This window comes from Cervus elaphus, chromosome 29, assembly GCF_910594005.1.
Source record: "Cervus elaphus chromosome 29, mCerEla1.1, whole genome shotgun sequence".
Classification (NCBI taxonomy): Eukaryota; Metazoa; Chordata; class Mammalia; order Artiodactyla; family Cervidae; genus Cervus; species Cervus elaphus.
The window spans coordinates 24,606,772-24,625,553 of record NC_057843.1 but is presented as its reverse complement, the minus strand read 5'-3'; the positions used below and the strand labels follow the sequence as shown (position 1 = coordinate 24,625,553).

General features: G+C 34.4%; 1 protein-coding gene across 3 annotated transcripts in view; it reads left to right on the top strand.

The window, feature by feature from the left end:
- Positions 1-18,782, top strand: part of DENND4C (DENN domain containing 4C) — a 108,425-nt gene that overhangs the window by 55,841 nt on the left and 33,802 nt on the right. For 2 of the 3 annotated variants that reach the window (XM_043890705.1, XM_043890707.1), the window contains 9 exons: positions 370-405; positions 495-625; positions 2,526-2,658; positions 4,815-5,021; positions 9,063-9,191; positions 9,377-9,521; positions 9,798-9,944; positions 14,428-14,538; positions 15,646-15,792. In XM_043890705.1, coding sequence (XP_043746640.1) covers positions 370-405; positions 495-625; positions 2,526-2,658; positions 4,815-5,021; positions 9,063-9,191; positions 9,377-9,521; positions 9,798-9,944; positions 14,428-14,538; positions 15,646-15,792 — 1,186 coding nt within the window. The remainder of the gene's footprint in view (positions 1-369; positions 406-494; positions 626-2,525; positions 2,659-4,814; positions 5,022-9,062; positions 9,192-9,376; positions 9,522-9,797; positions 9,945-14,427; positions 14,539-15,645; positions 15,793-18,782) is intronic. The other variant, XM_043890706.1, reaches the window with a different exon arrangement.

Genomic DNA, 18,782 nt, shown 5'->3' with positions numbered 1-18,782 from the left:
CCTTCAGACTGCAGTCCATGAGGTCGCAAAGAGTTGGACGTGACTGAGCAACTAAGCACAGATATTATCAATCATTAATGCAGGAGTTTGTTAATAATGAAATTTTTGGTTTGAGAAACCAGGTTCTTGTGATTGCCCATCTTTTCCTTCTAAAGAGGGATATATGAACAAACTAGTCAAGATGAATTGTTTTCTATCCTAATAGTCAAAAGAGAAGTATTATACAAGTATGGGGTCCACCAAATACATTGTGAAGTGTTTCATATCTACCTGGTATTAAAAAAGAATGAATTTTTAAATTTGAATTTAAGGTAATCTCTATTAAATTCACAGTAGACATTTTCACTGAGAATTCTTTTTTTCCCCTAGTTGTTTCCTGATAAAGGCACAGAGAAAACAGATAAGGTATATTTTTTTCTTAATTACAAGTTTCAGCATTTTAGAATCAGGTCTTGCTTATATGCAAATTAATTGAAGAAAATACTTATTTTTAGGTTGACTTTGATTCAGCAGAAGATACCAAATTGATAGAGCTAGATGATTCACAGAAAAGTGAGCACACTGTATTCATAATGCCACCCGAGCCACCTCCTGATGACGGAAAGGATCTGTCACCAAAGTACAGGTACCAGGAATGATTCTGAAGTTGTTTGGGTACAATTTTAATATTTTGATCTTTTGCAACTATTAGTAGATATCTATATTGATCATTTATAAAGGTCATTTTCAAAATGTATTCTGTGAACTGGTGGAGATGGATATCCTATGGAGATACCACCAGGGATTGTAATTTAAGAACCGGACAGCCCTGTTTGAAGGGAAGCCAGATGCCGATCACTATTAATCTAAACATTTACCACATTTTAATCTTTAAAATTTTCATTTCTGAAGAATAAAAATATTTGTGAGGATCCCCTCCCTCTGGGGTGTTTTGTTGTCAGTGAAAAACTGAAATTCTTACGCATTAGTAAGCTGTCACTTAAAAGTAGAGGGCCAGGAATCACTCTTTACTAAAATAAACTTAGAGAATTTGGATGGGAATCTTTTAAGAAATTAAAAAGCTTGTTTATTATTATGATCATGGTAATACTTAATACATTCAGAAAACCACACAAAAATAATTAGCACATAATTTTAGCACCAATACTTAATGTTTGTTAACAATCGTATGTATATCTTTCTGTCTTTTTTGTACATAGATTTGAATTTACTTAAAACAAATATTAGTTCATCTTGCCCATATTTGTTGTGATGTGTGTTTACCTTTAATGGTCTGAACGTTTTCCCATGCCAGTAAATACTTTTGTGCCATATCATTTTGAATAACTACATTGCATGCCTTTGAACTAGTTTCCTGTGGAATTTATTTGTAGTTCTCTGCTATCTATATCTTTGTGTGTACACACAGTTATTTTCTTAGGCTGTATTCATAAAAGAATTTCTAGGGCAATGGGAATATAAAAGAACTGTTTTCTAAAAATAAAATTAATGTATAATCTCACTAGGACTACATAAGAATGAAGAATGTATACCTGAGATGAGTGATTTAACTAAGTACTGTTTTGATTGCATGTCAATTATAGAAGGAGAGTTCTTTTTTTATTTTGGCTTTAATCATTATACATTGGAATGCAGGTATTGACAAATAAGTAAATCAGGTATTGACAGATAAGTAAATCAAATAGGAAAGGTAATATATTTCAGAAGAAAATTGGCCAAAGGAAATAAGTAGGCAGTTTCTGAGAAGAAATGCTAATAGTCAGTAATATGAAAGTATGTTAAGCTTTTCTAGTATTTAAAAAAATGCAGATCAAATGATGAGTAGAAGCATTTTTATTCTATCAGTTTGAGGATAGTCTTTCCTACTAGTTAGAGTATATTTTGGAGAGTATATGAGTATAACCTCTCTGGAAATAATTTGACAGTGATTATAATAATTTTTATTTTCTTGATAGACATTTACCATAGAAAACTCTTATAGGGTCTTATTCTAAGAAATTAAGCAAAGTATTCACAAAGATAGATGTACAAAGATACTTAATTGCAAAAGTTGAGAAATAATCCACAAATGTCCAACAGTAAAGAATTTGTTAAATTATGTCACGTCCCTAATATAAAAATATTATGGCATTTTTCCTTTTATATGAATACAAGGTATTTTTATAAAGAAAAATAAAATTGCAAAGTATATATACTAAATGTTTTAATATAAATTATCATTGAATACATGTGTTCTGTTGAAAGAGTTATTAATTCTTTAGTCAAAATATCAGGGTTTTCTGTGTTCTAGGAATTGGTTGAAAATAACATATAGGATGGGGAGGAGCCAAAGTTTCCATGTAGATAGTCTGCTTATCTTATTAATTACATCATCATACCTATTTGAAAAAGAAATGTGTATACAAGGATTTTGGAGAATAATGTTGGTTACATTTGAGGTTTAGAAATATGCACCTAAATTCTGAAATAATATGAAGAGTTAATGTATTTTAAATCAGCAGTTCTATTTTTGCTTTTTATTTTAGTTACAAATACTTTCCAAGACTGGACCTTAAGCTTTTTGACAGACCACAGGAGTTGAAACTTTGTTTTAGTAGACACCCTACTGGGAGTAGCATTACAAACAGTCCAGCTCTCATGGCTAAGAGAACTAAACAGGTCAGATATTCTTTATCTAATTTAAAATGTAAACTATGTATATGTGATATGTAGCTCATAGTTTAGACTTATCACCCACAGAAATTATTTGAAGATCCACTATGGTTGTTAATGAATTAAAATTAATTTCTTGCAACCCTACTTGTAATTTGAGGGTGAAGGTTTTGAATGCTTATGTTTATGTTCTAAGAGAAACTTGGCAACTAAATACAGTTTTAGAAAACTTTATTGAAATATAATTCACATGCCACACAATTCACTCATTTAAGTACACTCTCTGGCTTTCAGTACATTCACAGGGCTGTGCAGCTGCCACCACAGCCAATTATAGAACATTTTCACCACCCTATAGAGAAAGCCCACACCCCTAAGCTGTTAACCCCCCTAGTTCCGCCATCTTTCATAGCCCCAGGCAATCATTAATCTGTTTTCTGTCTCTATAGTTTTGCCTATTCTGGGCATTTCATAAAAATGGAATTGTACAGTTTGTGGTCTTTCGTGACTGGCTTCTTTCACTTAGCATAATGTTTTTAAGGTTCATCAGTGTTGCAGAATGTATCAGTATTTCACGTATTTTTATTGCTGAATAGTATTCCATTGTGTGGAATATTTTATTTATCCATTCATATACATGTGGTTGGCTCTTACTTTTTGGCTGTTATGCATAGTAGTCCTGTAAACATTTGTGTACAAATGTTTATGTGGTTATGTTTTCATTTCTTTGGGTATATGCCTAAGTAGAATTGCTGAGTCATATAGTTACACTGTGTTTAACCTTCTGAGAAATTGTCAGACTATTTTCCAAAGTGGGCATACCATTTAAAATTCCCACCAGCAGTGGGAATTTCACCACATTCTTGTTATCGTCTGTCTTTTTGGGTTTAGCCATCTAGTGCATATGAAGTGGTATCTCACTGTGATTTTACTTTTTCATCATGGTTAGTATAAATATATTTTATACTGAATATTACATTATAAAGGGAGTTAACTTAGGACAACCTAGACGTCTTGCTTAAATACTGTATTTGATTTAGGTATAAAGAGTTAAACTGTGGTTAGGTGCGAGTTAAATCAAACATCCTTTATATATATATACACATGTATATACTGATATTTGGGGTAGCTCCAAAACATGGACAATTTCAGAATGAAATTCTTGGTTCAGGTTTTATCAGTTCGAGTACAGTCCCTCAAATCCTAGAGGTAACTTGAGGTGGTCTGTAATCTCATATAGTACACAGTTCTCTCAGTGTGTCTGAGGCGAATTTTTTTTAACATTATATACTTTTATCAGCGTAATAAAAGGCAAGTTTTTTAAAATGGGAGAATTTTGGTACTAAGTCTCTAGATTGCATTTGCCCGAGAATCTTTCCAGGCACATCTCTTGGAAGCTCATAACAATATGTTTAGTTAGAACACACCCAGCAGAGGGATCTGTCGTGCAGGGCTGATAGTGTCAGTCTGACGTGTGGAGGGCTCTATAGTTTCTGAATGTCTGTAGAGTTCGATAAAGCTCAGCAGTTTTGATGCCTTTTCTTTCTTCCACCTAAATCAGAATGAAAATCAGAAGTAGAAAATATACCTATCAAATTATTAGGTAGGGACATCTGTGATCTTTGTCAGAATATGTTGCCTGCAGAGGAATAGGTGATTTGAAAGAAGCTGTGACGAAATTAACACAGAAGGTAGAATAGAAATCTTGGGAAATAACTCAGAGCACTCAGAACGTCTTAAACTTTTAGTTGGGAGAAGAGTGAGAAGGCTCTGACTTTTCAAGAATGATATTATAGAACTCATAAGCTATGAATGACTAAATCACTTTCGTTCGTCGCACATTTGAGTGCCATATATGTGAAGAGCACTTAATTACCTATTATATTATTATAACATGAATGATGTCCACTTTTAAGGAATTTCTTGTCTCTTAGGAGACACATGCTTGCCAAAAAAATAGTTAAAATACAGTATAAAGTGCTCCTGTAAGAAGAACCATGTGGCACTAAGTAGGAAGCCATTCACAAAAGCAAAAATATGAAATGCTTGATTGCAGAGTCACATTTTACATTAAATTCTTCTCTCCCTTTTACTTTTCACTTTTCCTGTCATCCTAATAAATTTTAATGAATGTCATAATTTTTTATTTATTCTCTTTCTAGGAGATAAAAACAGCTCATAAGTTGGCGAAGAGATGTTACACAAATCCACCACAATGGGCCAAGTGTCTCTTCAGTCATTGTTACAGTTTATGGTTTATTTGTCTCCCTGCCTATGTTAGAGTTTCTCATCCTAAGGTCAGAGCACTTCAACAGGCATATGATGTGCTTATTAAGATGAGGAAAACAGATGTGGATCCTCTAGATGAGGCAAGTATAACACTGAGTTGTTACTAAGATAAATTCTACTTGTATTTTTAAGAAAATTTAGGTCTCAGTTGCTCTCAGTAACCTCAGGTATTTTCATTAAACTGTTACCCTGTTTCATAGAGCTAATACCTATTGTTTATTTTTAAATACATTTATTTAAAAGTTATTGCTTTGAAAAAATAAAAGTTATTGCTTTGAAATTCAGCGAGGATTGACTTACTTGGACCAGATTACCCTTGATAGATAGAAAAAATAGTGATTTAATTTTATTCTTGAGATAACTTTACTAAGAAGCAAATAGGCTTTTAGTAAGTGGCTTCCCACTTAGGACCTGTGTCATAGGTGGATTACATAACCTATCTGTGATTCAGATATTATGTATCTGAAGCTGGAGGTCTGAGTTGCTCAGCCTTGGCACTGTTGACATTTTGGCCCCTATAATTATTTATTGTGAGGTCCTTTCCTGTACATCTAGAATGTTTAGCAGTATCCTTGCCTCCACCCACTAGATGCCAGTAGCTCCATGTAATGAGGAATGTCTGCAGGATAATGATATTTAATTCCTTTCCTCAAATGGTTAATTTGATAGTTAAATCTGTTAATGTACATCTGTCTAGACGAGTGCCTGATAGTAAGTGCTCACTGAACAATGTGCTGAGTCTCTTCAGGCTCAGAATCATCCTCAGAGATAGGCAGTGGTATTATCCGACAGACAGCTGAAGAAACTGAGTTACTGATTTAGTTCTCCTCTTTGATGTGTTTCCCTTTAAAAATTATTTTTGTGTTAAAATAACTGTAAATGATATTAGAACCAGATTAGAATTTAAAATATAGTTGGAATAAAAATTCAGAGTAATGGGTATTTGGGAAGAAGGAGACAGCACAAGATTTGAAGAGAAATATAATTGAAGAGGAGCACATGATAGGCTAATTTTTATGTTTAATTTTTTCCTCTTTTGAAATAAAAAAGATCTGAAACTAGTACAGCATGTACCTTATTAAGATTTAATAATGCTTGTAACCACACTAAACTTGTTTTTCTCGAAGTATTATCTGTATGTTATAAAAAACTTTTCAAATATAGAGTTACAGAACAAATACTAACATATCCATTCTCACATTTGATTACATATTCTCTCATCTGATGTTTATAAAACTGTTTGGAAATTTAAAGTGTTTGATCAGTATTAGTGTTTTGTACCTCATATGTTTTAATGTTATAAGAATTTATTCTGATAGAGTTAGTTTTTGTATCTAAGATATATTTTAGGATATATTTCAGCTATGTGGCAGCATATCATATTTTTAAAGTGCTGTAAAATATGCTCCATGAGAGAGCTAGTATTAATTGTTACTGCACTGTAAAGTCAAAGCACATTACTTGGTTAAGTTTCTTTGGTAAATTCACAAGACAAATTTCCTGAAAAGTTGTTTCCTCTGTATGTATGTATTAAGGTTCTACGGTACTTACAAGTAATTACATTTCTTGTTTTCTAACATGCAGCAAATACGAATAGTAAGCTAAAAAATGTTTTTATATTATTTTCCCAATCAACATTCCGATAGGAGGCTTAACATTTGGAGGTTAATTTGTTGTATTCCTACTTCTAACAAGTTATATTGACAGATTTGTAGTCACCTGAAATAATTACATCTTTCCAACTGGAAGAAAGAAGTGTTTGTTTTAAAACTTTAAGGATGTGTATTTGCTTGGCATATTTGATGCATTTTATTTATTGATTACACATTGGGTTGCACATTAAAATTTTCACAGTATTTTTATGTAGTCATTTCCTTTGGTATTCCCAGCAACTCTTTGAGGCAATTATATATTATAATGTTACATTTTACAAAGAAAGAAAATTTGAAATTTAGATGAATGACACATATATAAGGCCACCTAGCAAGTAAGTGGTTTTGATTTTTAGGTTCATACTCCATTAGAAACCACTGTCTCATTCATATGCTTAATGTTTGTTTTAATTTGACAGCTTTGTGATCTACATGTTATGTTTATAAAACTTGTAATAATGTAGATTTTTAAATAAAACTCATAGAAACCCAGAAATAGCATATGCCATGTAGGCTAAATTCAAGTTAAAATGCATAACATGTTTTGCTTTTAATACCATTTATTGAATTTTTAATGGAAATGAAATGTTTGTGTCAAGCTCTTTCTTACATGCTGGTCTCATTTTGAAGGTTCAAGACAGCTTAACTCAAATACCAGCCTAGGTACTTTGGCAAGGTTATCTGGAAAACCAGGCTCAGATGGACCCCTCTTCCTCCATATAAGTCTCAGACCCCTCCATGTGATACTTGGGCTTTTCCTATGATAACTTAGCACTCCAAGAGCATGTGTTTCAAGAGAGAGAAGTAGAAACTGACCTTTCTTAAGGCTTAAACCAGGAAACTGGTACAGTTGTCACTTCAGGCAAATCCTGTTGGTCATGCAGTCTCAGAGGCTTTCCCCTTCAAGGTGAAGGGACAGAGCCCTCTCAATGGGAGGAGTAGTAAAGAGTTTGTGGCCATCTTTTATCTACCATAGATATCCAAAAGGTATCATGTTGTAGGCAACAACATACTACAATTAAAAAATTATATCCCTCACATTTTTACTGTTTCTTTAGTTTGGTGTCTGCCTCTTATACAAGTGAGCCTGGAAGTTTGAAGGAATACTTTGTCGACTTCAGAATAAATTGTTGAGAATGGTTTTGGAAAATCCAGATTAATCCCAATTTGACACAGAAAGTGATTTATTTCTTCATGACTCAGAATCTTAGAGTCGAATAGAACTTGAAGATATTTTAGTAAAACTTCAACGTAAAACCTGAGATGTTGGAAATCTGTAACATATGGGACCTTGTCTGAGCTTGAACTGGCTCTATGAGAAAGTGTATTTTATGCTGAGTTCAGTTCCACCTCCTTACGGCTTTTTGCAGAAGTCGTCAGTGAAGTGACACTTCAGATATTTGAAGAACTCTCTTGTGCCACATTCTTTTTAATCATGGCATACATCTTTTATATAGTAAGAGTTTTCTTTAACTTAGTCATTTGTGAAGTTGCTCTGATAATTTCTGAACTCTTCTGCTTCTGAATTAAATTCTTCATTTCTAGCTGTATGTGTGTGTATATCTATATACAAACACACAGTCATCTTTATGATCCTCTGCTTCTTCACATCTCTTTCCCTCCTTCATCTCTTGAGTTAAATATCCTTTCTCAATTCTTTTTTCTCTTCCCTTTTAAGAGGCCACAACTTAGCTTTATGGTACTGTTCACAGTTGTTAAACAACTCTGTTATAAATAGAGACATTTTACAAATCCCAAGAAGAGTAGCTTTTTCTTTATATTTTCTTATTCTCAAATTAAGCTATAGTAGTTTTTGGCTGCTGTGTTCACTGCTCTTGCAAGCTGGCTAGCCTCTTTGCCAGGGATCCTTACAATTACTGTCTCATTCTTCATGGTTTCTACTGTTGTCTTCCAAATGTGAGATTCTAAACTTTAGGAGTTGCCAGTTGGATTGTCCTCTTATGATCAATTCTACCCCTCTTCACTAAGCACATATTCTCAGAAAAGCCTTTGCTAATAGTATTACAGTGTTTTTTACTTTCTTCCTTTTTAAGACATAGGTTTATAGAATTCTTTTTGTTATGTAGGCATCCTAGAGATGCTGCTTTTAATTCCTTTAGCATAAAATATAAAACATGATTTGGGAGAGAACCATTTTAATCATGTGCAATTTTAAAAATGAATTCCTCCTCAAATTATGGAAAATAATAATAATTGTTCTCTTTGTATAAATTTAGTTACTGAAACCGATGGTATGTGTGCCCATAGATCTTATATGGAAAAGTTAATAGTGCTGGTACTTCCATTGATGAATAGGTTTTTAGAATAGTTTACCAAGACTCTCAAACCAGAACGAAGGACAAAAGAGTAATGACTATTGCTTGATAACTTTGACAGGAATTGAGTGAAGTCATTTAAAAAAAACCTTTGCAAGTCACAGACTAATGCTCTGATGTTATTTTTTGTTAGGTGTGCTATCGAGTAGTGATGCAACTTTGTGGACTTTGGGGTCATCCTGTTTTAGCAGTGAGAGTTTTATTTGAAATGAAAACTGCTAAAATAAAGCCAAATGCTATTACTTATGGCTATTATAATAAGGTAAGTAGGATTGACATTAGGCAGTATATGCTGTTTATTAAGACTGATAAATTTCTATACATTTTTTTATTTAGAAAACTTAGAAGTTTGGGGGTAGTATTCTTTTTGTATATATTATATGTGTGTGCATTTAAAAATTCAAATATTCCTAATAATCATTATTTTAATCGTTATTTTACCTTTAGGTAGTTTTGGAGAGCCCGTGGCCTAGCAGTACCCGCAGTGGTATCTTCTTGTGGACGAAGGTACGGAATGTGGTACGTGGCTTGGCACAGTTTAGGCAGCCGCTTAAAAATACCGTGCAAAAGTCACAGGTCTCCTCAATATCAGGTAATACACGTGATTGGAAAGATAACTTTCTTGCTGAACCATAAGTTTTATAGGCATATGAATTTTTAATTATATGAGGCAGAAAACAGAGGTAAAATTCTAGTTGATATTTTCATATACTACTAAAAATAGAGGTTGCCTTGGCCCAAAATTATTTTCTTCTCTCACAGATTTAGAAAGTATTCTGCAACTTTAAAAGAACTGTGAGTCACTCATGTTTAGTTTCAGAGATTACCAGTGAATGAGTTACTGAATTGCTGTTGTGCTTATCTTCAGCTCCCCAGAATGCCACAGGCGGAAGTGATGGGGACACGGTGAGCCACGGTAGCGTGGATAGTTCTAATGATGCTAACAGTGGGGAGCACACAGTCTTCGTCAGAGATTTAATCAGGCTTGATTCCACTGACAATCACTCTAGCACAGGTACTAAAATCTGGATTCACTAACCCTTCACTTAACTCTCATGTTAAGTCTTCCATTTTGTAAAAAAGCTTTTACCTTCCTCTTTCAAGTTTGTGCAGTACGATTACCTTAAAAATACCATGTATAAATAAGGGGAGAAGGTACACCTCTGACTGCAGATCATGTCTCTTTATTTCCTGCAGTATAAAATTAACTTTGAATTGCTCTACAAAAGTCTCTCAATGGGGAGGGGGGATCGGGATGGGGAATAAGTGTAAATCTATGGCTGATTCATATCAATGTATGACAAAACCCACTGAAATGTTGTGAAGTAATTAGCCTCCAACTAATAAAAAAATTTAAAAAAATAAAAAAAAAAAAAAAAAAAAAAGTCTCTCAATGGTACTTTGTGTTTGTTCATCATTAATTTGTGCAAGTATATGATATAATTGTTAGGAATTATATAATAGGCCTTTTGTTTTAAGTATTGTGATCTGAGAATGTTGATGCTAGTAGTAGATATTGCAAGTCCTTTTTTCTTAAGTGGATAATAGTCATTAAATATTTGAATTATGAATATTAAAAAGGAACGAAAAGAAGTCACACACCGTGAGAAAAAAGTATTCTTTGCTTGGTCACTACCTTAAATGACACTTTAAAATCTGCAAAACTGCTGAAGTTTTGTAGTTTTACATACAAAGCCATGGGCATTCAAAGCTCTATCCTCTGAAGTTAGAAATAAGCTTAATTAAAGTAGCATACTTTGCATGTGTGTTGCACATCCTTCTTGTGTTTTTTCTTTTTGTTGTTAACTGTTAGTATCTCAAGCTTTTCCTTATAAAGAACTCTGAGTCTGAATCCCTGTGCTGCATCTGATGAACTCGTCGCGGTGACTGAAGTTTCCTTTTCTCTGCTCTCTGTTGCTCTGCTTGATGCTCTGTGCTGTTTCTGGGTGCTGCGTTTGTCCTTGGCTGTTATGGTGTGGGGTGCAGACAGACTTGTATGACGTGAAGCTATGGATACACATGTGCATTAATTCTACCCTTGAATGTTAACCACCTCAGGTAATTTCCCGTTTATTAGGTTAAACTTTGCTGACATGCATGGGTGGGGGAGAGGCCTTTTGTTTTAAGTACCTTTACAAGTAGAAAGCAATTTTAGTTTTCTTGGCTTTTTCTCCTGTATAATCACATATGTACTACTGAAAATGCCCAGGTAACTTTATGATTAATTTGCAAAGCATATTTGTTATCTTATTTGAAAATATGCTATGCCTGTCTACAGTTCTTATTTTGAGGGTGATTTGTAGCATCACTGTGTCAAATAGTTTTATGGGCATTAAAGATTTCAGTAGGTTTTGGTTGCTGAAACTGATCTGCTGATTCTTGTGCTGGAAACTACCCCCATGATTACAGAAGCAGGTATAAGTTGGTGAAAGTCAACATAAAACTATAAGTTAGAATCCTGTTTGTAAATTAAATTTCTTTCACCATGTAGGAATTTTCATGAGACTTTAATTTGAAAACCACCTTATTTTATTTCCTCATATATTTTTTCCTTGTACTTACAGAATAAACTGATTTCATTTGTGAAAAACCAAGAAAATAATTTGTGGTATGAAACCATTTCACCACTTAGAATAATAATTATTATTTATAGTAAGCACTCTCCTTCTCCCCCTAGATTTTTAAGTTGGTCTCCTTTAAGGGGAAAAAAAAGATCTAATACTGGGAAACTGCATGAAGATTGTGTATTCCCCAATTGGGGAGGAAACTTCAGGTCGCTTTTTCATATATTTCTTTTCAGTTACATTTCAAATGACTGAAGCTCTAGTATTGAATTTACTGTGATTATGTCTCTGTAGAGTTTCTGGTGATGTCATCTGATACTTTTGGAAACCTCCAGCCCAGATGCTTAAGTTACTCTTTTCATGAAGGATTATCTCATAGAATCTTTCCATTTGGTACCTGATACTGAGTCAGTTAGCTTATTAAAAGCATATCTGAGTTTAATCAGTTTACTCAGTTCCCAGTCCAGTGTCCGTTTCGTGGCACCATCATGTTTTACCAGACTTTCTGAGGGGCCAATAAAAAAATGACTGAACGTAGTCATTCTTAATAGCAGTATTTTTTACAAAATTTTTTTAAAAAATTGAAGTACAGTAGACTTACAATATTGTGTTAATTTCAGATGTGATTTAGTTATATATATATATGTATATATTCTTTTTGAGATTCTTTTCCCTTATAGGTTATTAAAAAAATATTGAGTATTGTTCCCTGTGCTATACAGTGGGTCCTTGTTGGTGGTCTAAATAGCAAATTTTTAAAGTTTGATTCTTTTGTTTTTGGCAAACCCATAGTTTCAATGGTACTTTAAAGAGCAACAGAAAGTGAAAAAAATAAAAAATAAAAAGTGGTAGACAGTGGAAGTCACTGTATTTTTCGTTTTATATGTTTTTCATTGGCATCCTTGATAATGTTTCCCTAGTAACTTGCCTTTATTTCCTTAAATTTATTTTATTTCCTTAAAATGATGGAACATTAAAGGCAAAGTAGACTTTTAAAAAACTATTTTGAAATCATTTTAAGCTTATTAAATGTTTCAAGAGTACTACAAAGAACTCTTGAATAACTTTTATCTAGCTTCATTCACTTTTAGGTTAACACCTGTATCATTTTCTTTCTGTATGCATGCACACATTTTCTCCCTAAATTATGTGAGAGCAGATTGCATACATTTTGCCCTTTTACCTCTTAATACTATAGTAGCGTTTGCTCTTACATGACTGCAGTAGAGTTTACTAATTCAGGGAAACATTTATCTACCACTTTAATGTATGGTTGTTATCCCAGTGTTGTCATTTGTAATGTCCTTTGTGGTACTTAACTCCTTCTCTTTAGTCACCCTTAACCAGCATAGTTCCTCACCTTTTCTTTGTCTTTCATGACCTCGACCTTTTTGAAGAGTAAGTCAAGTTATTTTGTTTGTTTGACAAATTTGAGTTTGTCTGATGTTTCCCTGTGATTAAATTAGATTATGCATTCATGGCTTTTCTACCAAAATGCTGTTATAGGCTTCTGAGATGGTCACATCTCAGAGGCCACAGTTTTGTCTGTTCCTTGGTGGTGGTGTTGATTTTGGTCACTTGGTGTCAGTGTTTGGTTTCTGTTAGTTACTATTAGCCCTCCTGCAGATAATAAGCCACTTGTGAAGAGATACTCTGAAACTATGCAATAATACCTGCTTTTTCATCACACTTTCCCTTTTAAGTTTAGCATCCATTGATGATTCTTGCCTGGACCAGTCTTTACTCCTGTGATGGTTGTAAGGTGGTGAATGTCCTTTAGAAATGTCCTCTTGTGTTTTTGAGCACTTGCTTTCTTACATTACAAAGTGTTCCTGGCTCATTCTTGTACCTTCCCCTGCCTGAGCTCTGGAATCAGCCATTTCTTCAAGGATCTCAGCTTCCTTTTAATGGGCGATAGATTTTTAGAAACCAAGATCTGGGCCCTAGATATGCTTACTCCCTCCAGGGTGGTGGTCTAGACTGTTTCAGCAGAGCTGGAAAAAATTTTTATGTTATTTTAGAAATACTTCTAATTCCAACTCAGTTACACAAGTTTTTCTTTGCCTTTCTGCATGTCATTTTTTTTTCTTTTGTAAAAAATCTCTCTCTTCTTCCACAGTCAGAATCTTGGTTCCCAACATCATCACATTTACTCAGTTGCTCAGTCTTCCAGTACACATAATACAGTTTCAACACTGCTACACACATTTCCCTGTGAGGAACAAACTGAAGGAGTTCAGAATTTGGCTACTATCCCTCAGGCTTAGGGTGTATACTCAAAATAATGTATTAAAAGTTACTTGGATTAGTCCTGTCCCATCCTTTAAGTGTGGTTATGTTACTCATAAACAATTGATTTCTTTTGTTTCTATGTACATTCAGTTTTAGTTACATCCCCATCCTTGGTTTTGCTGATTTAATTTTTGAATATATAGAAATTACTACATTTCCAAAAATAAAAAAGCAATATGATAATCGTAGTTAGATAAATTTCCTCTCTATCGCTTCCATCCTATTTTCCCACACCTGTTGGTGACCAGTTTTGTTGTTTTATGGTTTATTATTCTTGCATTTCTTTTTGCAGAAATAAGCAGGTGTATGTTTTATTTCCACTTCTGTCTTAACACAAAAGGTAGCATTTTATAAATACACTCCAAAAGAAACTTTCAAAGCATCCAAATCTACTAATTTATACATGAGGAAATTAAGATTCATTGCTTTCAAGTATGTAATGGTTTTTAGTTTTGAAATTCCTTTCTACTATTCTTTGCTTCTTATCTTTGTTGTAAAATGTTTTCTGCGCTTTGTGAGCTGTCGTCTCTTCTTTCTTTTTAGAAGTTGAATTGCGTAAGTTGGTGGAATTTTCTTTTGACATTTTATAGCTGGACTGTAAATATATGAAAACATATGTCAGTCTTTATTCTTTGTTAACAGGTGGTCAGTCTGACCAAGGCTATGGGTCTAAGGATGAACTTTTAAAGGATGATGCAGAAATTCATGTGCCTGAAGAACAAATGTCAGGAGACTTAATAACTAAAACAGAAGGTTAAGTACTGATATTTGCTTAGCTTTACTTAGTGAGTTACCTCTATTATTTAAAAGTCTTATTTGATAATTTTGGTGATAATGTTCAGAAATGTAAAGTCTGGGCTTTATAAGATATTATGTACTGTCATCTGTGGGTTTCCCAGGTGGTGCTAGTGGTAAAGAACCTGCCTGCCAATGCAGGAGACCAACAGAGGCACATTCGATCCCTGGGTCAGGAAGATCCCCTGGGAGAAGGGCATGGCAACCCACTCCAGTATTCTTGCCTGGAGAATTGCATGGACAGAGGACCCTGGTGGGCTACAGTCCATAGGGTTGCACTGAGTTGGACATGACTGCAATGACTTAGCACGAACTCTCTGTCATATATGATAGATTTTTGGTAATCTCTGAATTTAAGAATTTAAGAGATTTTTAGAGACTCTGTAGGTCAACCCTCAATTTTGTAGGAAAGTGCAACCCATCATGGTATTCATTTGCCAATGTAAAGTAACTATTTTGTGATAGAACCGGGACTAAACTTTGAGTCATCAAACTTGTATTCCAGCGTACCTTTTATTTTAAAATGCTCTTTCACTAGAAGTCCTTCAGATATCTAAGTTGACATTTTTCATTTGTAAGTTCCAATATAGTCTGTGTAGTTTTTCTTCTTTTAGGGTACTCACTGAGATAGAAATGTTTTCTAGTAATCACTTTAAGAAAATATGGAGAAATATTTGGCTTTATGACAACACAATGTTCTTCTTGTCCTCTTACACAAAAGTTCCCTTTCTTTAATGATGTCACTTATTTTATGCTCCAGAATTATACAGAAGCAAGCCCCTCTCCTGCTTGAGATGTGATGAGGAATGTGACGAAAGGCCAGTCTTAATTGATTCACTCAGGAATGCTCAAGTTAGAATTATGAATGCTAAAATAAAGCATTTATTTCAGTCAATACTGGCAGCATTTATGGCATAAAATAAATCAGAATAAATGAGTAATAAAATAATCATGTATTCATCTCCACATAGAAAAAAAAAAAGTCCATAAGATATGTTTAAAAGTACTGTTTCTGTTCAGTACTGGCAAAGATAGAAATGATAACGTCCAAATATTTTTTCCCAGAGGTGTGCAATGTCTCTGCTGTTGTGGCCAAACATTCTCAACCTACTGCAGAGCCCCAGAGTCCCGCTGAACCTCCTGCATGGGGTGGCAGTATTGTGAAAGTTCCATCTGGTATATTTGATGTCAATGGCAGAAAAAGTAGCACTGGTAAGTCTTTACATTTAAATTATTAAGTTTTTTTTTACTTATTATTTTTTGGCTGCACTGGGTCTTTGTTGCTGCATGCAGACTTTCTCTAGTTGTGGCGAGCTGGACACGACTCTCTAGTTGTGCATAGGCTTCTTACTATTGTAGCTTCTCTTGTTGCTAAGAACAGGCTCTAGGACGTGGGCCTCAGTAGTTGCAGCTCCTGGGCTCTATAAAGTGTGGGCTCAATAGTTGCAGTGCATGGACTTAGTTGCCCCTCGGCATGTGGGATCTTCCCGGACCATGCATTGAACCCGTGTCTCCTGCCTTACAAGGCAGATTCTTAACCACTGGACCACGAGGGAAGGTCCAACACTTTTGTTATTAAGTGTTTAAAACATACTTCTCTAGGTCCATGTGTGTCTTTAGTGACTTTATAAATTGCTAACTTAATTGTAATGAACATGCTCAAGAATCAAAAGTAATAAGCTGAATCCTGTAAATGGGCTAAAGAGGAAATTAAAATCGTTATTTAAAAATACTTTATTTTTAAAAAGAAGAGTATTAAGTGTGTCTAGATGTTATTTGGAAAACCTTTTTTAAAAAATAAGACTGCATTCGTGTATTCTGTAATTTTAAAAATTTTAATTCATTTATGGCTGCATTGGGTCTTCATTGCTGTGTGCAGCCTTTCTCTAGTTGCGGTGAGCCGAAGCTACTCTTCACTTGTGATGTGTGGGCATCTTCTTGTAGCGGCTTCTCTTGTTGCAGAGCACAGACTCTACGGCTTATAACCTTTCAAAACGGGCTCAGTAGTGGTGCATGAATTTGGTTGCTCTGCAGCATGTGGGATCTTCTCGGACCAGAGATCGAACCTGTCTCTCCTGCTTTGGCAGGTGGATTCTTAACCCTGGACTACCGGGGAAGTCCTGGAATACTTTTCTTATTGTCGTGTCTGTTTTGAGTTCTGTCCTCCTTTCTTACGGTTGATAATGAGAGAGGAACTGTAGGGTGGGCCTCATATTCATCCTGAACAGAGAGGCAATTATGTGGTCAAATTCCAAAGGGCTTGTGCATAGCAAGGTGATTCCTATACCTGAAAGGAAATGGAAGAAAAAGATTCATATCACTTAGATTCTACACAAAAGTGCCAGCGGGTCTTTAATTTTTGCCCAATTATTATAGGTACCCTGAGCGACTTCTTATTTATGATTAAGTTGTTCAGTCACAGTGTTAGTTGCTTAGTTGTGTCATCAGACTCTTTGCAATCACATGGACTGTAGCCCACCAGGCTCCTCTGTTCCTGGAATTCTCCAGGCAAGAGGACTGGAGTTGGTTGCCACTCCCTTCTCCAGGGTATCAGTATTTGTAATGACACTCTATTGTGTGTAACTCGAATAAATTGGAGTTTACTACTGTCGATTATGTTGTAGCCCTCCCAAATACCCTTAAGGCAAACATTTAAGGGTATGATTTTATTTTATTTTATTTATTTATTTTTTTTAAGTGTATGATTTTAAAAGACAATGAGATTGGCCTGTGTTATTTGCGCTTTGTTCCTAGCAGCTACAGTTCACTTCCCTAAAGTCAGTTGTCTTATCTGTAAGTGTATCTGTTTGTGATTTCATAGACATTAATTTGCTTAGCTTTTTAACATGGAAATATTTCTTATTCCTAAAGTTTTTTGGTTTTTTTTTTTTTTTTTTTGGATACCAATTTCCATTATTTTGCAGGGGGTTGAGGGGTTTTGTTCAATAGGTGGAACTAAATGTTTTTTTGAAAGAGTAATATATATATTCTTAATCCTGTTTTCCCAACGTATTGATAGCAGATTAAAAAGAAAAAAGGAGGGCAAGAGTTTTCTTCATCAAATGTTAAGAATCTTCTCAGAATATTGAAATGGACATAGTTTGGGGACTGGTGTGTTTTTCCCTCTTTTTATTGATCTTATTTCCATGTTACATTTTGATGTAGAGTTATTCTATTAAGAAAGGAGAAAATGGAATGAGGCTTTTGCCAATATGTTAAACATTTTAATTTAAATATGTCAAACATATTTTAACATATTTTAAGTCAAAGTTAATTTAAAATTGAACAAAATGTGCCACTAAACTAGAAATAAGAACCAGTAAATTTGCAAAGATCTCTTCTAAAATATTGGTAAAATTTTTTTGAAGCAGGTACAAACTTCGGAGTTCCGAAACAGGCTAATTTAATTCCCCTAAAAGCTTTAAAAAATATCTCTAAATGCTTATTATTAGTTCTCTTTAGTTGATTATGATTATTAGATACCAATATGAACTATTAAAAAGAATCTTGAAATTAATTTGAAAGATTTAAAAAAAAGATTTTATCAAAGGCAACTTTTGCCCCAAACTCTAAGGTTCTTACCCTTTTTAAAAAACCAATGAGAATCCTAAATATGAATGCTTAGACTTAAGTTCTGCTAATCCCAGTGAGTCAGTGGTAAAGAATCCACCTGCAATGCAGGAGACCCTGGTTTGATCCCTGGGTCGGGAAGATCCCCTGGAGGAGGGCATGCCTAGAGAATCCCATGGCCAGAGGAGCCTAGTGGGGCTACAGTTCATAGGGTCACACATGACTGAAGTGATTCAGCATGCACGCAGTGATGCAACTAGAGATAATTTTTGGTCTTGGCATAGAAAAAATTGCATGGTAGCAAGGAATTAATGACTGCCTGCATCACCTAAAGCTGGGAGAGGTTCCTATAGACACTTGATGAAACATGATTGATCTCTGTGAAGGCTGGGATTATGTCTGTTTTATTCTCCATTGTATTAGCACTTCATGTAGTGGGTACTTAGTAGGCATTCAGATACTTGTTGAAGGAATAAACAGAAAAAATTTTGGCTATTCAGATTTTATTAGGCTTCTTATCATTTGCTGATTCTAAGCACTTCATTCTAGATCCTTTTATTCAGTACTTTGGAGAAGTAAAACTTTGGCTATAGCAAATATGTAATCTATGACTATGAATTTGCTTTGTGCAA